This window comes from Erythrolamprus reginae, chromosome 1 (assembly GCF_031021105.1).
Source record: "Erythrolamprus reginae isolate rEryReg1 chromosome 1, rEryReg1.hap1, whole genome shotgun sequence".
In the NCBI taxonomy this organism is placed as follows: Eukaryota; Metazoa; Chordata; class Lepidosauria; order Squamata; family Dipsadidae; genus Erythrolamprus; species Erythrolamprus reginae.
In genome coordinates, this window is record NC_091950.1 from 177,473,257 (window position 1) to 177,496,453 (window position 23,197).

Sequence of the window (23,197 nt, forward strand, 5' to 3'; positions counted from 1 at the left end):
GAGGTACTGGAGGCCAATCCTTCACTGTTTCCCGGGCAACCCCATGGGCCAGATTTAAGCACCCTGCAAAGGCAGATTTGGCCGGCGGGCCTTGTGTTTGAAACTCCTGCTCTGGAGAAAGTTGTAATACTGAGAAAGGTGAGTTTATGTATGTGGGCAAGAAATATAATTCTGATCCTTACTAGGAAATTTCTATCCTATGACAATCCTAGCTGAATATTGCAAATTATCTATTTATAAATATTAAACCCATTTATTATAAAATATTGTTGATTAAAGCATTTTTATTTTTAATCATTTTTCACATTTTTGAACTGCCCATCTCCCCCAAAGATAAACGAACATATAAAAAAGAATCTTTCAATTAATAGTAAAGAGAGAGAGAGAGAGAGATTGCAAGAGCTTACATCGCTTTGAACCCGGTTCATGTTTCTGGCCAGTTCTACATTAACGGCATCCGGCAGAAGGATATATTTATGGATAAGCCTTTTGTAATTGATATTGGTAATATTGCCTTGTGCTTCTTTGGCAGCCACAATGCTGACAGTATCAGCAGGAGTGTTGTATTTCGTTTTGCTGCTTTCGTAGGCTTTCTTGTACTCACGATCTGACTGCATCTTGCCTACTTGCATGTAATGGACAAGCTTGGGGTCATCTTGGATGCTGCGGAAGCCCACAAGCTTGCCCTTGTCCTGTTCATAACCTAATTTATATTTGTACTGTAGAGAAAACAGAAAGTAAAATTTGAGCTCAGAAACGTCAATACTGAATTGCAACTTTATCATACAGTAATAGAATAGAATAGAATAGAATAGAATAGAATAGAATTTTTATTGGCCAAGTGTGATTGGACACACAAGGAATTTGTCTTGGTGCATATGCTCTCAGCGTACATAAAATAAAATATACATTTGTCAAGAATCACGTGATACAACACTTAATGATTGTCATAGGGGTCAAATAAGCAATGAAGAAGCAATATTAATAAAAAAAATCTTAGGATATAAGCAACAAGTTACAGTCATACAATCAGATGAAAATGAGCATAGGTTCAAATGGATGGTTAAATGTGGCAAAATTGGTTACAAAGGTGCCTTTTTGTTCACAGGGGCCTTCTGTAATAAGAAATACTACTGTAATAAGAAATATTTCTTTAGCAGGAGGGGGGGGGAAACCCCCAACAATGTGGACTGTAAACTTACATCACTGGCAATCTCCCGAGAAGCTTTAGCAGCCTTAATTGGGATTGCATCACTTCTGAGATCATAGCCCTTCTTCTTAGCTTCTTCCAGAGAATGTTTATATATTTTCTAGATGGAAAAAGAAAGAAAACTACTTTTAAAAATACTCAATACAGAGGCAGAAAATTAATGCTTTATAAATTCTTAGCATCCTGAAAAATTACGAAAATCCAGAGGAAAATGAAATTTGATTTTTAATAAAAATTAAGACTCAAGCACTTTTAAATTAATGTAGTGCAATGATGCTGCAGGTTCTTTATTCTGAATCTTTCAAAAAGCACAAAAGGCCTTAAAGTCTACCCCGTTGATTTATATGTTGATCAATGCCAGATTACACTAGGGCTTTTTTTTTACAAACAAGCCACACAATCTGCAGTCGATGCCATGTCCCACATCCATATTATACTGTTGATTTGGATAATAAAATATGTAACTTTTCTTAGCGTCCAAAATGTCAGCTTTACAGTAGTTCTGCTAAAACTCTATAGAGAGGCAGTTTTGCATTGAAACTTAGTCTGCTTGAGGGATCCTGAAATTTTCCTCTTCTTTCCTACAGTTGAGATGCTAAGGTATCTAACCACAATTCTCCCTCTATTTCCCAGGCATTCCAGTGGGGCAGTTTTGCCATTTCCTTCAACTATCACACCACAAAGTCTAGATTAGAAGGTCATTTGTTTTTCTCCTTTTCTTCAAAGACACTTAAAGAAGATTCTGAGTGAATCAGAATAGGATGCAAAACTACTGCCAAAGATCCCTAGGACACTATGATGTTTGGGTAAAAAATAGTCTATTTTAATTAATTACACCTATGTACCAAAGGGACATTTCAGTAAATGAACACTGGCTTTGGAAAGTTTTCACAAGCATTTTAAATACAGTGCGAGGATAATTTTTGAGTTTCTATTCAAGTTCTGGCAAATAGTGATTCCAATTTTTTTCTTCTTCTTTAAGTCCCCCCCCCCCAATTTCTTTGTTGTCTTGGTGTGATGGGTTTTTTTAAATTTTGTGTTGATAATTTGAGAATGATTATTTAGAAAGGTTGTGTATGGAATATTTCATGAATAAATATTTTCACTAATGAGAGTTTTCAATGAATAATACTGCAGGATTTGCCTCATCATTAGGCAATGTGTCTAGTTTATCTTGTTTGACAAATAATGTAACATGTAGTTTTGCAGATTCACTAGTTATTAGCACCAAGCAAAATATAGCTCTTAATCAACCTGCAGACTTACATCACTGATGTTATACGCATTGACCTTTGCCAAAAGAATCTCAGGAATATCTGACGTGATATGAATCTGTGTCTTTTCTGCATCCCAATCCTTTTTGTAAAGGTGCTAAAATAGAATGAAGGGAACACGTGTCATTAAAAAATAACTTTGAAGTAAACCTTTAAAAAAAACACAACTAAAAATATACACACCATAATAAAAACAATACCATAATTAAATTTAATTTTATATCAATCCTTTGATGATTGAAAAATATTTCATCAGTCCATTTTACTAGATAATTGAATATTTGACTAATTTGATGGAACCATGCTGTCATGCCTCCTTCAGAGTCTGAATCTGCAGAGGAAGATGAGATGGAACAAGAGCCGACAAGATCGAGAGGGCAGCTCTGTTGGTTTTGGAGGAAACTAGAGCCAGTCTAGGCAGAGCTTTTACATTTTAGTTATCTGTTTTTGTGATTAATCATATCTAATTTTTATTTTATAAACTAATAAATTTCTCTTATCTTTCAATGTTTTGAATTCAAAATATCATTGATTAATAAAATAATTTCAATACCGATACTTAAAATAAATAAATAAATAAATAAAAAATAAAAATTTGATCAGAAACTGATTCTGACAACATTACACTTTTTACCTGTTTTTTAAACTTAATTAAACAATGATTTCCACTATAATATTACAATTTAATTATTCATTTTATTTCATATTAACCAAGCTATACCTTTTTTCTCTTTCAATATTCACTACATAGATTATAAATATATTTTCTTTTCTTTTTCCACTTTTTTTTTCATTATTGATTTATTACTCTTACACCCAATAATATATCATTACACCTTGTCGTATCTCCTGATAACTTCTGCTACTCAGGCAGATCTTCCTCGCCACCCTCTCATATTTATTTAACTTTTTTACTCCTTATACTTTTCTTTTCCTAAATACTTTATACAATCTTAATCCTACTTTTCTACTTTCTTTTCTACAAATACACCTTTTACTATCCTTACTACCATTTACCATCCTTATAGGTTCTAATTAATATGATAAGATAGATAAATGAATTATTGATAGTAATAAGATACAAATGTGAACACTGAATTTTTGTTACAATGTAAGATATATATTTTGAAATACAATACCATGTAATAAATACCCTTACCCCTTTTTGAATTTATGAACCCCCCTCTTCCTCCCCCCACTTACCCTTTGTTAATTAATAAACATTATTTTAAAAAAGAAATCATATTTACTAACTGCAGATATTTGATTTATATGATTGTTAGCCCACCCAAATCTTAGTAAACAAGTAAGTAAATAAATAAATAAATATTCCTTGGCTTACATGATCCATTATTTTTGCATTACTTGTTGCCAGAACCATTGGCATAGAATCCATTAGAATAGAATATTTCAGTTTGTCTGGATGTTGTCTGTACTTCTTCTCACTGACAATATCCATGGCTTTCCTATTCTTTTCAGCTTCTAGAGATCCTAGTGGGATCCATCCAATCCCTTTCATGAATTCATCATAGTCTGCTTTGTACTGATTCTGGAAAGGAAAGTTTATATAAAATATTTAGAAAAACAACTTTCTATATTATTTTTAAATGATCTTTTTAAGCATCGTTTAGTGTGAGGCCTAGATTATAAACGAGATTAGAAAAGAAAAAAAAGCAAACATTTTTTGACACACAAATGAAAAATATACATATCATTGTTGTGACACTACATTGTTTCATCATTATGAAACTATGCAAGTGAGTGTGTCTGTATATTGTTTTATTCTATTATTTTATCCTATGCCATCTCCATTACAATATTTTTATTAGTTATTAGTTTGATACACCAAATTTGTTGTAGGAATTCAAAGTAACATATGCAGGACTTCCTCTTTGAATTTCTCAACATTGTGAGAGAGAACTGGCATTTACCAGCTGAGTTAAATGCAGTTTTATACAGTCATATAAATTTATAAGCCAGAGGTAGACCCTGGCTTAGGATATGCTGTTAATTATGACTATCATTTTGGTATCCTAACATTTAATATAAAGAGCTGCTCCATAAGGTGGCCCATACATTAAAGCAATAATGTTTTCTATTTCCCACTAAACCTTCTTCAAATCTTCTCTAAATGTGCATGTTTTCTATGCCCTGCTTCTTCAGGGGAAAAGCTAAATGCCATTTGCAGTGGAAAAAAAAGAGTTCTGATATATCTTCCTTATGCTCTCTCCCAATTGCAAAGTAATCAAGAGTTTAAAGACTTCAGTTATCTGACTTTGTCATTCGAGCAGTTATCAAAAAATAAAAAATAAACCCTTACATCACTTTGGATCTGCATCATATTTTTGGCCAATTCAAGGTTCATAGAGTCAGGCAAAGCACTGTAAGTGTGGATAATATTCCGGTAGTTGACATCAGTTGCCACTTCTTGTGCCTTCTTGGCTGCCACAACACTGAACATGTCAACAGGAGTGTGGAACCGGGTCTTTGATTTTTCATAGTCCTTTTTGTATTCACGCTCTGATTGCATCTTGGCAACTTCCATAAAGTGCACAAGCTTAGGGTCATCTCTTATGTTACGGAAGCCGATCTGCTTTCCTTTCGATTGTTCGAAGGCCAATTTGTATTTGTACTATAAGCCATATAAAATAACAAAAGAACAAACACACACACATATACATATACATATATGAAATGATATTCAGTTACATCATTAACAGTGATTGATAAAGAATTTGATTTGGGTTACTATATAGAGTACCGTATTTTTGGAGTATAAGATGCACCCTTTTGCGCTCCCCCCCCCCAAAAAAAAGGAGGGTGGAAATGTTGGTGTGTCTTATACAGCGAATACAGACATTTTTGGTCTCCCAAAGCCCTACCACTGCATCCCATTTTTGTGAAAAATGAGTCCATTTTTCACAAAAAGTGGGTGCGCAGAGGGTTTGGGAAGTTTGCAAAGCGCTCCTAGGTGTTGTGGTTAGCTCTGGCCCAGCTCCTGCCCCAAGGACTGTGGATGTGGGGGAGACATCCACATGCTGCAGGCCTGTTTTGGTCCCGGTGGAATCTGCTGATGAAGGCTCCTCTGACCAAGAAGACATGAGTGACAGAGAGGAGGAGAGTGTGGCAGACAGCTCAGAAGGAGATCAATTATCTAGCTCCTCCTTGGATTCAGAACAAGAGTTAATGATACAGCCGTGCATGCGGAGAGCGATGCATAGGCAACAACAACTGAGAGATTATTATCAAAGAAAATGAGGCCACCTGTGGTTGGGTGGGGCTGTGGTAATTAGTGAGGCTGCTATAAATAGCAGCCTGGGGGTTTGGCCATTGTGGAGGATTATCTGATCTTTGTGTTTCGTGACTGCTTTACTGACTTTGACTTTTTGTGTGCTGATTTTCCCCCGCTTTGAAACTAAACCAGAGCAAAGTGTGTTTCACTTTGTGAAAGAAGAAGGACTGTGAATTACCTCACAGCTGCAAGCTAAGTATCAAAGAACTGATAAGGGACTTGTACAAATTACCAGTTTGTTTGGAGACGAGTACTCTTTGCTATACCAAAAGAGGGCTTAGTTTAAGTGAATTTTCATTATAAAGAACATTGTTTTGAATTTCCAAACGTGTGTGTGTCTGAAATTTGTACCTGTGAATTTTTGGGAGGAGTCTACCAGAGAGCCCGACAGAACACTATGGAGCACTCCTAGGGAATGAAGGAGGCAAAAATGAGCCAGGGTTTTTTGCATTTTTACCTTCCCCCACCCCCTAGGATTTCTGCAGGCTTCCCAAACACTTTGCATGCCCTGTTTTTTGCCAAAAAAAAAAATGGGCTGTTTTTCACAAAAATGGGGGTGCTTTCTAATTACCTCATCTAGCATGACTGGAGGAGGAATTCTGGGAGTCACCAAGTTTGAAGATGCCTGGATTAGGGGTGCAAGGGTCTTCAAACTTGGCAAGTTTAAGACTTGTGGACTTCAACTCCCATTCCTGAGCTAGCATGACTGGAGGAGGAATTCTGCAAATTGATGACCACAAGTCTTAAAGCTGTCAAGTTTGAAGTTTGTAAAAAGTGTACATGGTTGTAAAAAGTATATATGTTTATAAAATGTATTCTGCTACACTGGTATTTTATTAAATAATATATTACTACACCATTTGGTTCAGAATACTTTTTTCCTTCTTTTCCTCCTCTAAAATCTAGATGTGTCTTATACTCTGAAAAATACAGTATATAAAATGTTAATATAAGTAACATTTACTATCACCCAAATCTTATGATTTTACAATTATAATTCAGCAGGAATTGCTTGGGCTTTTCTAAATATTTCTGGATCTGTAAAAATACCAAAATGTTACAGGCACAGAAATATTTGCTTTTTTTTCAACTGGCAAACAAAAAGACGATACCCAATCAGAATGTGCTCTTCTTGGTAATAGATGAACACAGATAGCCAAACAGTGCTTGCTTGCATCCCACCTGCCCCAGTTTTGTACAATAAACCATTGCTCTGTAAATGATTAGAGTTTTATTAGCTTTTGATGGTGATTAATCATCACACAACTTATACAGCAACTCCTTCATCCACCTTCAACATCCAGCCACCATACCTGGATGACTGCACACCTGGTGGACACCTAAATTAAATATAAGCAGATCTGCATTGCCATCTGGAAATCACCTAAGTTACCTTATGTTTGGTGATATATATCAATAATTAACTTTTAATAGAATTAAATACCATTAAGCCCTTTCAAATAAATAATAGTGATTAGGCTACTGTCTAACTCATGGTTTACATTGTAGCCTAATATTTGTGGGCAATGGAATAAATGCTATTTTTATCCACTAGCAAGATAGAAGTTTGTACCAATTATCTTTCAATATTTCCCTCTGGTAAATTCCCTTGAGATCTTAAAGGGCTTGTTGACAAGGACAGATTTAATGAAGCTATCAACAAAGAACTGTACTGGGATATAATTGTTTACTGGCAAGTATAGAAAGACTCTGATCTAGGGAGGGAGGGAGGGAGGGAGACGAAGAGGGAGGGGGGAAGAGGCTTGATAGATGATAGATAAAATATATTAAATATATTCCTGCAGGAACATGTTTGAGAAAGTAACAAGGTAACAAAAGGTAACAAAAAGTAACAAAACCTTTTAAAATTTAGGAAACAAATTCCATAGTTTTACCAGAGCAAATTCATGCTTCAGGCAACATAAATAATTCAAACTAAAATGGTTGTATATCAGGGAGCAAATGAAATGATCACAATAAGAATAACATTTTACAATAATAAGGTAATATATAAATTAAACTGACATCACTTGCAATATCCCTGGAAGCTCTAGCTGCTTTTATAGAGAGAGCATCTGGTCTTAGATCGTAGCCTTTCTTCTTCTCCTCTTCCCAGCCAGACCTATATATTTTCTATTCCATAACAGGAGGAAAAACAGGCAGATATTTAGAACTTTTTTTCAAGGAAAAAAATAGAATGATGGATATGTACTTTCAAAATTAAGCCAAAAATATGACCCCTCTTAATGTACTGATATCTAGTCCTATACTTAGCTTACATCACTCATGGTGATTTGGTTGGCTCTGGACAGGAGTATTTCTGGTGTATCAGGCATTACATGAATGTCAGTCTTGTCTTTGTTCCATTTTTCTATATACAGCTTCTGCAGTTAAAATAAAATTTTAAACATATTACATTGTTGCATGTTGCCAAGTTATTTGCTTGCACATTTTGTGCCACTAAGATACCCCCCTTTTCCAGTAGACAAATCAAAAATAAATCTTTCATGATAAAACTTTTATCGTTGCTTTTGCTTTCTAATCCTAAACTAGAAATATGTAATATTTTCTTTTTTTAAAATGACAACTAAATATTAATTAAATGCTTAATTTCTTGATTTTACAAAGGGGTTATACAAACTCAAAATATAAATATTAGATTTTTTAAAATAACTTAACCCTAACCCTTTGTTAAATTTCTAAATAAGTGTAATATTGACACTACTGTTATAGCAGATTTTGTCTCCTTAATATTATCACTTGCTACAACAAATATGCCATTTTCTCCTATTTGTTTATTTTAAGTAGCTATTTTAGTAATTTACCTACTGCATCTTAGAGGATCCAGTTTTTGTACAATTAATACGGCAAGAATTAAGAAGACATTCTTTTCCTTTCAATTGATCCTTTATTTTGTTTATTTATTTATGGCCAAGCTGCTAGAGGCAAGTCTGACCTCAAAAGAAAACCCAGGACATAAGAACAAGTAATATTAGAAAGAAGCCATATCCAAAACAATTTTGGCCACTACAGTAAATCAAGATATAGCCCTACGGATTATGGGGCTCTTCTTTCATGCAGGTTGGCTTAATTTCAACTCCTTTTTTTTCAATGGTTCTTAAAAAGCCATATTGAGTCTTGTTTTGTGCACATACCCATTGATCCCTGGCTTGGATCTAAACTCATTTTAACATCATCTAGGACCTTCAAGAAAATTAAAACGCAAACCACAATGGCCATAATCATTCTCCATGCAGGTAACATTTGATTCAATTTGATATTTTGTCAACTTGAACCATTACCAGAGACAGATCTCATTACCACACCTTATGATAGCAAATTTATGAATATGCACTGTTTGAAGAGCTACTTTATTTTACTATTGGCTAATTATTCATTCAATAAGCCATGACTCAAACAATGAGCTATTGAAACAGCAGAACTTCCAATAAATGTTTTTACCAAGAATGAAGCACATCTTTACTGGGTGATTTGACTATAGTCTCTGAATTCTAAATCTGTCCCTGAAAATAATGAAGTTTCCTGGGATATTTTGTTTTTCCTTACCTTATCCATGGTAAGGGCATTTTGTTTAGCCAACACCTGTTCCATGGCATCCATGTCAATAGTATACTTCAGTTTGTCTGGGTGTTGACGATATTTGTTTTCACTGAGAATTTGAGTGGCATTCTTTGCATTTTCCACCTCCAGAGATTGAATTGGCACCCAGCCTAGACCCTTCAGCCAGCCATTAAAGTCAGCTTTGTAAAGATTCTAGGGAGTGGGGAGGAAGAGGGAGAAGAAATAACTTGATATGAATTGAATTGTAGTTGTAGCATGGCCTAAAGTGAAAACTTCATGCTTCATTCCATCAAAATGTGCATTGAAACGGTAGCTTTTGACCAAAACCACTGAGAAAATCTCTCCAGTTCAAGAACATTGCAAATTGATATGTTCATTATTCTGAAAGCGAAGTCTATTCCCACTGTTTATGACTTCTAAACCTTATTTCTAACATTTACTCATGAATGTATTAAAACATATATCAATATTGATATATTGATGGCAGTCTTTTGATCATGTTTTAATCAATCTTTTAATAGTTTTTCCAAATGTAGGACTACTTCCTCTCTGTGCATGAAAAGATTAAAGGGTAGTATACTGAGAGGCCAGTGGAACAAAACTGGCCAAAGTTTTTTCTTCTTTTATTGGCAAGAAAGCCAGTAGAAGCACAACAAAGTGGGATCCAACTATCTAAGTCTACATAAGGGAACTTCCAATAAGAATGTGATGTATTTCACATTCTTCCAGTATTAAACCTCTCTGTAATTTATTAAAACCTGTTTGTCCCACAGTTCATTGAGGCCATATGAAAAAATTTACATTTCCAGTAAATAGACTGGAACCTGTCTGAAAATAAACACATTCTTATGCCAGGTTAATCAACTGTATCTAAATTGAATTAATTATGTTTTTAAAAAGCTGTCCTGGCCTTCTCCAAGCCATTAATAAGCTTCCATAATCTTAGTGTTAATAATCACGTACATCACTCTGAATCTGCATCCTGTTTCTTGACAATTCCATACTCATGGCATCAGGAAGAAGAGTGTAACTGTGCAAAGGTTGTTTGTAGTTTGTGTCAGTCACAACCTCTTGGGCTTTCTTAGCAGCCACTACACTGAATAGGTCTAGAGGCAGGTTATATTTAGTTTTGCCGCTTTCATAGCCTTTCTTGTATTCACGTTCTGATTGTAGCTTTGCCACATTCATATAATGAACCAATTTAGGATCATCTTGCAGGCTAAGGAAGCCAATTTGCTTTCCTTTTTCTTTCTCATAGGATTCCTTGTATTTGTACTAGGGAAAATCAAAACAAAGAGGTTTAAGCCATTGCAAAATGAGTAATATCAAGTTAATTTAAACATCCTGTGATAGAGAGTATCTCAATGCTGGGTATTTATTTCTTCCCTTGCTTTGATTAGTTTCTGGCTATCCTCTCTTTTCCATTGTTCTCCTCTTGTTGTTAAAAATGTCACAATTGCATTTAGTTATTGTACACCAAATTAGAAAACTACATTCACCCTTGTTGATGTTGTTTACATGTGCTACCTGTATTTCTCCAAGAAGACCTTTCCCTGCTGTTTAAATTTTTTGAAAGCCCCTTAAAAGATTTTATAAGGATTAACTTACATCACTGGCAATGTGGCGTGAAGTTTTTGCAGCCACAATAGGAATAGCATCTGCTTTCAGGTCATAGCCTTCAGCAAGCCGCCTCTTCCAGTCAGCTTTGTAGAAATTCTTAAAGAGAAGAAATCACTTTTCTTAAAGTCTCTAGTTAAGTTCTAGCAGTGAAGATCCATGAATATTCTTATATTAACATGAAAGGTTTTTTTATTTTACATTTGAAAGTCACAATTAGAATTAAAATAATTTACATCCATTCTAATGAACAAAATCCTAGACTTTTTCCTACAGGTGGCTTTACAAAATGAAATGGAAAATCCAAGAATAAAACAAATCACCAATTTTGGTTTTCTAAAGATGAAGGTCTTACATTAGTTTATGTATTCATTTGGACAACAAAGAAATTGCTGAGTACTTACATCACTTATGTTGTAGGCATTCACTTTTGCTTGAATAAATTCAGGTACATCTGGATCCAAATGATACTTGTGCTTCACTTTTTCACCTTCTATCTTATAGTTAATCTGGGGGGGAAAACAATTTATGCAGCAAATGAAAGTTTTAATTTAAAATTATGTTGCTGAAACTATCTTCCAGGTATATTTGGACTGTAACTCCCAAAATTCATAACCATTATGGTCAAATGCAATACAGTCTGGAAATTCTGGAAACCATAATCCCAACATATTTTAATGGATTGAAAAGCCTCCTATAGAATGGAAACTTGTACCCAGAGAGCATAGGATATCAAATCCAATTTAGACCTGTATAGCTGGAGGGATTTGTAAAACACTTGAAAGTTTCATGGAAGAGCCTCTGCCAGAATTTCTTAGATAAAGCACAAAACTTTGGACTAGGCCAAGATTACTTATAAATATTTTAGAATTCCATAGCACTTTTAAGACAATTACTTAAAAGAAAGAAATGATGTCCTTTGGGTTGCACTTACATCACTCCGCTGTTTGGTATTGTGTTGAGCCAAAACCATTGGCATAGCATCCATCAAACTTGTAAACTTGAATTTGTCTGGATGCTGGCGATATTTAGATTCACATATTGCATCGCCAGCTTTTCTAACTTTTTCCAGATCCAGGGAGCCCAAGGGACTCCACCCCACTCCTCTTAACCAGTTGTTGTAATCATCTTTGTAAGCAATCTAAGGAAAACCAAAAGGAAACTCAAAGCTCTGGAAGCATGGGGAAATCCTTTCAAAGGATCAAGAAGTACATACAGTGGTTCCCAATATAAGCATTGGCACCCCAATGGGAGGCATTTATATTGTCTAAGTTAAATGTTTGAATGTCCTTATTATAACATAAGGTCTGCATAGGTAGACAAAGTTAGAGACAAAATCTTGCTCTTTCTAGCTATCCGATAATAGTATTTCCATAACTTTCTTCCAAAATGGACTTCTTCTGTTTTTGATCACTCTACATAAATAGTAGCTAGATACATAATCATAAAACAATATTTATTTCTTTTAGACTGAGACAGAAGCGCTTGGAAAAATGAGTATTGTTTTTCAACCAACATTAGCATCCAATTTAGCATTCCACTTATCTGCAAGTTTTGAAAGCAAATCTAGTGAGCACTAAAATACTGAAATGGAAGTGGGTATACACATTCAAGTAAAATCCATCACAATCTGACAGGAACAAAGCATCCTTTTCGAAAGAGAAAGGAGAACACAAAGTGAAATTCACTTTGAAATGCAATCATTTTTTGGCAATGCTCAAAGCAACAATTTATTTTTATATGTGAATTCCAATTCAAACCCCAAAACGGGGTTTCAAGTGTACTTTCCTGTGAAAATTGTAATATTGGCACCGAAGGTAATAATTAATTGGTGTATCAATTCCAATTTGGTGTTCACATACCAAAAGGTAAGAGGGGAAAGTGGCAAGTGAAGCAAAAAAAAGAGTATAAACCTGACACTGGAAGTGAGATCTCAAATACAGAATGATACTAATTTATTTATTTTTTTAGAAGCTTGGCCAAATGAGAAGTGTTGGACATGTAAATCCAACACTTCAGTCTCTTCATGACCTGATAGAATAGGGTAGAGTAGAGTAGGGTAGGATAGGGTAGGGTAGGGTAGGATAGGATAGGATAGGATAGGATAGGATAGAAACAGGGCACATACGATGTGATTCTCCTCTTGAAGAGATATAGCTAGTTAGATATCAGTCATTTGCCTTTTGGTAAATTTCCTGCAATTAAATCCTGTTTCGGTTGCAATTCTTAAACTTTTTTCACTGATCATTTGCAGACATAGAATGCTTTAATTCCCAGTATACAGCAGTTTACATGAATGATTCTAAGATTCTCAATTGTTATACCCTTCCTCTTTAAATGAGGGTCTTAACTGTTTTGTCAAATGTGGCTTTAAGAAAAAATTCCCATCTACCAAACTGATGACATTATTTGAAAAATTGGGGTGCATCATCAGTGCAGATAGTTTTCCCTTGCATAATTAAGCAAGGGGATTAGAGATAATTAAGAATTCAAGGAATTGTCATATTCCCACGCCTCATCTTCCTTTTTGGTAGCTCAAAAAGTCATTTTAATGACTGAGCATCTTCAAGAATGACTAATCTAATCCTGTGATTAAAAAAATAAATATTATCCAAAATAATTTATTCTTAGAATTGATTCTACAAAAAAGGTATCCTTGCTTGCTAGGTAAACTATGGTATGTTGTCTAGACAGTTGTGACCTTTAAATATGGCTGTACTTACATCACTCTGGATTTGCATCCTGTTCTTAGCCAGCTCCACATTCATAGCATCTGGCAGGTAGGTATAGCGATGGATCAGATTTTTGTAGTTGACATTGGAGGCTACATCCTGAGCTTGCTTGGCAGCTTGGATACTGACCATCTCCACTGGTGTGTGATAGCATGTCTTGCTTTTCTCATAACCCTTCTTGTACTCACGCTCAGACTGCATCTTGGCCACATTCATAGAATGGACAAGCATAGGAGCGTCTTGCAAGTTTCGGAAACCAACCTGTTTCCCTTTAGTCTTTTGATAAGCTTCTTTGTATTTGTACTAAAGTTCCAGCCAGAGAGACAAAGAGAGTAGTTAGGCCTGGATAATGAGACTTGGTATACAAGCAGCTAAGAAAAGTGCCTGGATTAATTGGCAATTCAGTACTCGTTTTGACATTAGTAATGAAGAAAAATAATTTTAGGTGAGTCATTGAGATGAACATGACAGGAATCCTCCAAAAGAACCTCCCCTCCTAGAGTAGAAAAAGTGAAATTATACCCATGTGGTTGTTGTTTGAATGGGTATGATTGATTTTTAATATACAGTGATCCCCCGGGTATCGCGATCCCGATCATTGCGAACGGCTATATAGCGATTTTTCAACCCGGAAGTAAAAACACCATCTGCGCATGCGCGCCCTTTTTTCTATGGCCACGCATGCGTAGATGGCGCCGGGCAGATCAGCTGCTGGGCGGCTTCCCTGGGTCTTCCCCCTCTTGCTGGCGGGCATCAGCGAGGAGTTTGCGTGGGCGGCAGGGAAACCCCAGCGCGCTTCCCAGCTGAGTCCTGAAGCCAAACGCGGAAGTTCGCTTCAGGACTCAGCTGGGAAGCGGCGCGAGCGAACGGCGTGGGCGGGCAAAGGGCGGGCGCGCGGGCAGGCAGGCGGCGGACAAGCAGCAGCAGCGAGGAGTTTGCTTGGGCGGCGGGGAAACCCCAGCGCGCTTCCCAGCTGAGTCCTGAAGCCAAACGCGGAAGTTCGCTTCAGGACTCAGCTGGGAAGCGGTGCGAGCGAACGGCGTGGGCGGGCGAAGGGCAGGCGCGCGGGCAGGCAGGCGGCGGACAAGCGGCGGGCGGACAAGCGGCGGGCGCGGCAGCAGCGAGGAGTTTGCGTGGGCGGCGGGGAAACCCCAATCTTCAGCTCCTCGCTGCTGCGGCAGAAGTAAAAACACCATCTGCGCATGCTACTTCGCGAAAAACCGATCATTGCGAGGGGTCCTGGAACGGAACCCTCGTGATAATCGGGGGACCACTGTAGTTAACGATTTTAGACTAACTTATTTAATTTTACTTAATTGGATTTAGCGTATTGTATTTTATTGTTCTTTTTTATATGTTGTAAGTCACCACCTCGGAGAGGGATGGCATATAAATCCAATTGATAATTAATAATTAATTAATTAATTAATTAATTAATTAATTGAATAAAAAAAATAAAAAATAAAAAAATAATTATGGATTATAATCATGAATTTCTGAAAGTTACTATTATAGTCTGTCCAAACTGCTGGAAATGAGATAAAATATATGGCATAATATTTAATTCTATCTATGTTGTGCAATAACCTGCTCCCATGTCATTCTAGTCATTTTTAGCTCTTGAACAAGCAGCCAATCATATCCATTAGAAGAAGCAATGACAGGTTCACACCTGTCTTCAGTAGTGGAGAAAGAAGCTAAAGCAATAAAATGAGAGTGGCAAGATATCGGCCAAAAAAACCCTTTAAGCCTTCTACCATAACGGTAGAATGGTCTAAAAGAGAGAAGGTAATGTATAAGAAAATATTTTAATCATTTATATAAGCTAAGAGCAACTTCCATCATTCTGATAGCATATAAAGAGAATTTAGTAAAGAATACTTACATCACTAGCAATGTTTCTTGAGGCCTTGGCATGAGTAATTGGAATGGCATCGCTCATTACATTGGGTCCTTTGGCTATGAGGTCCTGATAGCCATATTTATAATAATTCTAGAAAAAAAAGAGCAACTTACTGATTTAACAAGTCATTTTAAATCATTACTGTTGATTAACTTACAATCCAATAGTCCATACAAGGCATTTATCTGGGTTTTCTGACCTTCAGTTAGCTTCTTCTGGATTATGTTTGATTTAATTGATTTCAAACTATGGCTAGTCGTATCAGCAGAACCTCTATTGTTATGACAGTTTCTTGTTTCTCTTCTCCCAAAGAGAAAATTACTTATATCATCCACATCATAAAGAGATAAACAATGATATCATCACATGCCAAATGATGTTGCCTATTTGATTTTCCAAATATCAGAATAATATTTATTATAAAACTCTGCATTGTTTACCATAGTATAAATTATGCACAGCCTTTGAATAGTCACTTACATCACTGATGTTAGCTGCATTATATTTGGCCTGGATAAACTGAGGGGCATCTGCAGGCAAATTATATGTATGTTTCATTTCTTCCCCAGAGGATTTGTATAAAATCTGAAAATCAAGGAAACAAGAAAAAAATATATCCTGATGTTTCTTAATTCAACAGTTGAATTTACATGTTACTTTAGACTGCAGCCTATACACACTTACTTAGAAGCCACTGTTGTACTTTTTTCCATGGGAGAAAAGATGGATTGTAGGAACAGGTTGCAAGAATTGTCCTTAGAATCAGTTACTACATTTCCATGTGTATTTATTTGTCATTATAAAAAATGTTGCTATAAGGTAGCTAAGTTGAAACAGTTAACAATTATCAATCAGTCAACAACTGCCAGATCATTATAAAACCCACAAGATCCTGGTAGGTTCATTAGCAGAACAAGGATATCTTAAAAACTTTTTCCCCCCCAAAAGTGGGCTGTTTTTGTCTTCTAATTACCCCATCTAGCATGACTGGAGGAGGAATTCTGAGAGTTGAAGTCCACAAGTCTTAAAGCTGTCAAGTTTGAAGTTTATAAAGATGTACATGATTGTAAAAACCATACATGTTTGTAAAAAGTATTCTGCTACACTGGTATTTTATTAAATAATATATTACTACACCATTTAGTTCAGAATACTTTTTTTCTTGTTTTCCATGTTCAAAATATAGGTGCGTCTTATACTCTGAAAAATATGGTATACAGTAATCCCTCGCTACTTCGTGGTTCATCTTTTGCGGATTCGCTACTTCATGGGTTTTCAAAGGGGACTTAAATCCATTATATCAACTGAAAAATTTAAATCCATTAAAAATTCATAAAATTCTTCTACAGTACTGCTGTACTCTATTAAAGAAACGTAGGATATCACATGTAGTTCCAGCTGAGAAACATTATAGAATGACTGTTTAATGCAAAGGGTCAGTTTTAAAAGTCCAAATACTAGTTAAATACATTAAAAAAATATCTTTCATCTGCTTCACGGAAATTCATTTTTCACGGGTGGTCTTGGAACGCATCCCCCGCGAAAAACAAGGGATCACTGTATCTGGAACACCATCTTATCTTCAGCACTTTCCGAAAAATCATGAAAAGAGATGCCAATCAAGTCTCCTGGGGACAATGTACCATTAATAATACATTGAACTCTATTTTAGTATAGTATATTGTTTCCAGTAGATTCAGTTGATATTATAAGCCTTTGGTGATCCAAGTAACTTGGCTGGTACTTTATCATGCCAAGGGAAGAATGCACAGACTTTGGGATTTGACATAGTGACATGAAGGTGGCTTTTGAAAATTTGGACGGAACAGATAAGTTATGAGTCCCTTAGTATTGTGAGCAGATATTTTGTAGACATGATGAACTCCATAGTGCATTGGGGGTGGGGGTGGAAGCAAAGATAAAAAAAGTTTGGTGTAGCTAGAAATTGAGCGACTGGGAGTTTTAGTTCCATTGGAAGTATAAAGTTGGATGACTATGGGCCAGTCATTATTCTTTGAGCCTTAGAAAGATTGATGAGCACTTTCTGAAAACCTTCCAATAAATTTGCAGGGGCTAATCCAGGCATTTGCCAGGAGTCAACAATGGCACAAAAGAAACCCTGCATAAATAGGACATTCTTTTACACTGTTCATAAAGCAAATACTAACATGCAAGCTGAAAATAAATAGAATAGAAAAGGGGAAAATTATTATTAGCCACATTTGCATAATTATTAAATGCAAGGTTCAATTTCTTTAATTTCATTCTTTCATTGGATTTAGAACACTCTCCAACTCCATAAAACTTAGCGTTTTACCCTATCTTTCCAAAGCTTTACTCACATCACTGAGCTGAAGTGCATTCTGCTTAGCTTGGACCATGATGGGAGAATCCACAATACTTGTAAATTTAATAGTGTCTGGATGCTGTCGGTACTTCTTCTCATTTAGAGCATCTCCTGCTTTTCTAGCTTTCTCCGCTTCAAGGGAACCAATTGGGACCCACCCAATGCCTTTCATCCAGCTATCAAAATCTGACTTGTAAAGATTCTGAAGAAAGAAAGAAAGAAAGAAAGGAGGGAGGGAGGGAAGATAGGAGGGAGGGAGAGAGGGAAGGAAGGGAGAGAGAAGAGGGAGAGAAGGAGGGAAGGCAGAACTGATTAGTTTACAAAACTTCTTTTCAAATTATATTTATCTGAAAACAAATATCTCAGTAGACTTACATCACTCTGAATCTGCATCATGTTTTTAGCTCGCTCCACATTAATATCATCTGGCAATAACGTATAATTGTGCAGGACATTCCTGTAATTGGTATCGCTGACAATTTCTTGGGCTTTTTTAGCAGCTACAACATTCACCATATCAAATGGAGTGTTGTATTTAGTCTTGCTTTGTTCATAAGCTTTCTTGTAGTCCTGCTGCATCTTGGCCACGTTCATATAATGGACTAGTTTGGGGTCATCTTGAATGCTCTGCAAGCCAATCAGTTTGCCTTTGCCTTGTTCATAGCCTTTCTTATATTCAAACTGTCAAAACAAGATTGGGAAGGAGATTTATTTCCTGATGAGCACCATACAACCGATACTACATAAAACCAATAGAGAAAACAAAAAAGACAATAAGGTCAAAATGAGCAGAAAATTGTCTACTTTCCAGATTGAATGCATGCATTTAGTAGTGCCAGAAGAACTACAAAACACAACAGCATATAAAGTGAAAAATGTATTTGATTATAATTCCCACTTGATTCATTGTGAATTAAATGGAATCAAAGTCCAGCATCACCCTATGCCCTTTCATTTGGCATTTATAATAGAATAGAATAATAGAGTTGGAAGGGAACTTGGAGGTCTTCTAGTCCAACCCCATGCTTAGGTAGGAAACCCTACACCACTTCAGACAAATGATTATCCAATATCCTCTTAAAAACCTCCAGTGTTGGAGCATTCACAACGTCTGGAGGCAAGCTGTTCCACTGATTAAGGAAATTTCTCCTTAGCTCTAAGTTGCTTCTCTCCTTGATTAGTTTCCACCCATTGCTTCTTGTTCTCAGGTGCTCTGAAGAATAGCCTGACTCCCTCTTCTTTGTGGCAACTCCTGAGATATTAGAGCACTGCTATCATGTCTCCCCTACTCCTTCTTTTCATTAAACTAGACATACCCAGTTCCTGCAACCATTCTTCATATGTTTTAGATTCCCGTCCCCTAATCAACTTTGTTGCTCTTTTCTATACTCTTTCAAGAGTCTCAAAATCCCTTTTAAATAACCAGAATGCAGGTGATATAACATGGAGGAGGTTTTTCTTAGACTGATGAATTAGTGTCCAGTCCTAAAATTGAATTATGGTAGTGGAATTTCTCTTTGCCCCCAAGTAAACCACTATGACGGGCATACTCACATCACTGGCAGCCTTCCTGGCACTTTTGGCTGCTCTAATGGGAATGGCATCACTCCTCAGGTCACAGCCCTTCAATTTCATATCTTCCAACCCCAGTTTGTAATAAGTCTGGGGGAAAATGAATTTATTGAGTCATCAATGTCCACCAACTACATATGCAGTTAAAGTTCCATTTTTTTAAATTATCCAAAGTGAACTTACATCACTGATATTGTAGGAATTAACCTTTGCCTGGATAAATTGAGGCGCATCTGCTGGGAGGTTATAATTGTGAATGACTTCTTCATTTTTGGCTTTATAAAGTACCTGAAAAGGAGTCAAATGTGAAAATCAGTGTGACACCCAAAGCCAAAAATTAACATTATAATTTATTATAATTCCAAATTACAGGTTTGGTTTCAATTCAGAAGTATAGGTTAGGATTGATCAAGACTCCTTAGTCTTTTAGGGGTTCTATGACCTGCAGCAAATTTATATGTCAACTCATGAAGCTTTCCTGACCCACTCCCAAGTTGCCATAGGCAGGGGGATGGGGAATCCCATCCTTTCCCATTTCAGAAATTGGGGTTTTAGATCTGTTAGTTTAGTTTTTAAAATTGGATTTAGGACATTTTGTACTGCTCTTTTATATGCTGTAAGTCGCCCCGAGTCTTCAGAGAGGGGTGGCATATACCTCCAATTAATAAAAATAGATAGATAGATAAATAGATAGATAGATAGATAGATAGATAGATAGATAGATAGATAGATAATAAAAAATAAAAAATAATAAAAAATAAAAAATAAAAAATAAAATAAATAAAATAAAATAAAAAACGCCTCGCAGGTGCACAAATGAATTCACACCTCCATTACACATCCTAGCCGACCAAAATCAAGGCCATCTACACAGAGATCTACAACGGCGGGGGGGGGGGAGTGATTTTCATAATCTGCAAAATTGCCTAATTGAAGAATGTGACTGGTGACACACCCTAGGGGGAGGGGGAAACAGGGTCAGAAGTAAGGCACAAACTGATGAAGTCAGAGGTGGCTTCACTTGGTCCAAGATGACATGACGCTCCTAATAAACAACTAGATTTTTCTTGAAAATTGGCTTGAGGTGCCTGCTTTTATTAGGGCATTGGTCAGAATCTTGCCATTATAATGCAGTTGTTCCAAATGCTAACAAACATATGGACCCCGTTTATTTGTATACATTTCCTTCGTTCATATCTATGTTCATATTTATACCTTGCTGTCTTGTACATGTTTGACAAACTAATAAATAAAATAAATAAATACAAATGAATTACCCATACTTACATCACTCCGCTGGGCTTGATTGATCTTAGCCTGAACCACTGTAGGATGATCTTCAATTGGTGTAAATTTAATAGTGTCTGGAGGCTGACGGTACTTTTTCTGTTTATGAAAAAAACCCAAATCAATCTCATTTACTGAATTTTTCAATTGCTTCCTTCTAATCATTATCTATCGCTTCAGTGAAAATCCATGTAAAAGATTTTTTTAAATCCAAGTCTTGAAAGATTTTTAAAAGTAATCAAGGCTGAATGACATGGGTGAATCTAAAACATTAACACTTTTTCTATGCAAAACACTTATTCTACCCCAGGAATTGGGTTTTGATGTGGTAATTAATTACAAGCAAGCAAGTAAATAAAGTCCTCCTAAAAGAAGTGTAGTCAATTGTTATATGTACTGGGACACAATGAATCACTTTATACATCATATTTGTACCACATTATGGCTTAAGAGTGATGGAGCAAAGCAGCGCTAATACAGATGTTTGCATTCATGGATCATTAAACCAACTACATGAACATAAGAGTTCAGTTTGTTTCTGAATAATCAAATTATCACAGATAACCCCCACTTGGTTAAAGACCTCGGTATACTAATAACAAAAGATTTAAGTGCCAAAGCCCACTGCAGCAACATAGCCAAGAAGGCTTCAAGAGTTGTAAACCTAATCCTATGTAGCTTCTGCTCTGGCAATCTCTCACTACTTACCAGAGCTTACAAAACTTTCGCCAGACCCATCCTCTAATACAGCTCATCCGTTTGGAACCCATATCGCATTTCAGATATTAACACCCTTGAAAATGTCCAAAGATACTTCAGAAGAGCCCTTCACTCCTCCACTCGAAACAGAATACCCTATAAGACTAGACTTTCAATCCTGGGCCTAGAAAGCTTAGAACTAAGACGCCTTTAAACATGATCTAAGTATTGCCCACAAGATCATATGCTGCAACGTCTTGCCTATCAGCGACTACTTTAGCTTCAACCACAACAACACAAGTGCACACAACAGATTTAAACTTAATATTAACCGCTCCAAACTTGACAGTAAAAAATATGACTTCAGTAACTGAGTTGTCAAAGTGTGGAACTCATTACCAGACTCCATAGTGTCATCCCCAAACCCCAAAACTTTACCCTTAGATTATCCACGGTTGACCTATCCAGATTCCTAAGAGGTCAGTAAGGGATGAGTACAAGTACACTAGAGTGCCTTCCATCCTCTGTCCTATTGCTCTCCTATATCTCCTATACCTTTCTTCTATTCCTATATCTTTTCTATTCTTTCATTGATATGTTTTATTTCTATATCTTCTCTTCTCTTCTTTCTTAGATATATTTTACTATGAGTATATCCTCTATAACCTTCATTATGTATTTTATTATGTGTATACCCATTAAAACCCTCATTGTGTATTGGACAAAAATCAACCAATCAATCAAAACTATAGAAAAGGGAGGAGAATGAGAAAGAGCAAGCAAATTTCACACAGCAGTCTAAGTTGCTTGTCTTTTTCAGAAATTCCACTCTAGACAGCTGTGAGTTGGTAACAGAATAGGACTGGTGATTAATCCAGACTTTAAACTGATTGGTCTTTCCCCGACTTCTTGTCCTTCCTATCTGCTTAAGGAAGGTAGGGCTCACTGACAGTGAATCCCTCTACTAGTGTCTTTCCTTTCCTTTGAGGGGCTATTCCAATTTTACAAGTTCCCTACTTTTCCCAATGCTTGCTCACATAGATGTCTCCATGTTCCACTTCTCCACCCTCCCATTATCTCATTTAACACAAAACTCTTTCATTTCTTTTTTTCCCTTTCCTTATGACACCACTGTGCCTCTGATGCCACAGTAATGGAAACCAATAGCCAATAGTTGTCCTTTTCATTCTTACAGCACTCTGTCGATTCACATAAAGTATTTAGCTAGGAAGAAGGATAGGTCAGTTCAAAAAAATGTAACAACATTTACATGTTGTAACATAAAGGTTTTTAAAAAAAAAACTAAAGGGAAGATTGTTTTTCAGTACCAGTGGGCTAGGAGTGGGAAAGCCTGGGCATAAAGCAAAATGGTGACCATAGGGAAATATAAGAAGTGAAGGAAGAATGATCCTCTAGGATGAATACTCTTTTATGGACTTTATGGGCCTTTTTTGGATTTTTACAATACAAGATGGGTGTTAAAATCAACAATGGTCTACCAGAAAACACAAAAGTCAAGGAGCTAAAGATTGGAAAGCCTACAACTGTAGGAGGGAAGGGAGAATGACAGATCCTGCAGCCAATCAAACCTGGAGCTGTTGCTAAATCAGCATGACTTGCTGGAGACCATCTGCTCTACAGAGAGAATGTCAATTCTGATTAGAAAACAGGCGTGTTTAATT

General features: G+C 36.2%; 1 protein-coding gene across 1 annotated transcript in view; it reads right to left on the reverse strand.

Moving 5' to 3' along the window:
• Positions 1-23,197, reverse strand: part of NEB (nebulin) — a 244,026-nt gene that overhangs the window by 159,248 nt on the left and 61,581 nt on the right. Inside the window, exons 29-48 of the mRNA XM_070737126.1 lie at positions 20,817-20,915; positions 19,713-19,817; positions 19,512-19,619; positions 18,333-18,638; positions 17,953-18,159; positions 16,091-16,195; positions 15,593-15,700; positions 13,699-14,010; positions 11,910-12,116; positions 11,380-11,484; positions 10,967-11,074; positions 10,322-10,633; positions 9,344-9,550; positions 8,056-8,160; positions 7,802-7,909; positions 4,805-5,116; positions 3,827-4,033; positions 2,477-2,581; positions 1,203-1,310; positions 408-719 (exon numbers count right to left, since the gene is read on the reverse strand). Of these exons, the coding sequence (XP_070593227.1) occupies positions 408-719; positions 1,203-1,310; positions 2,477-2,581; positions 3,827-4,033; positions 4,805-5,116; positions 7,802-7,909; positions 8,056-8,160; positions 9,344-9,550; positions 10,322-10,633; positions 10,967-11,074; positions 11,380-11,484; positions 11,910-12,116; positions 13,699-14,010; positions 15,593-15,700; positions 16,091-16,195; positions 17,953-18,159; positions 18,333-18,638; positions 19,512-19,619; positions 19,713-19,817; positions 20,817-20,915 (3,546 nt within the window). The remainder of the gene's footprint in view (positions 1-407; positions 720-1,202; positions 1,311-2,476; positions 2,582-3,826; positions 4,034-4,804; positions 5,117-7,801; positions 7,910-8,055; positions 8,161-9,343; positions 9,551-10,321; positions 10,634-10,966; positions 11,075-11,379; positions 11,485-11,909; positions 12,117-13,698; positions 14,011-15,592; positions 15,701-16,090; positions 16,196-17,952; positions 18,160-18,332; positions 18,639-19,511; positions 19,620-19,712; positions 19,818-20,816; positions 20,916-23,197) is intronic.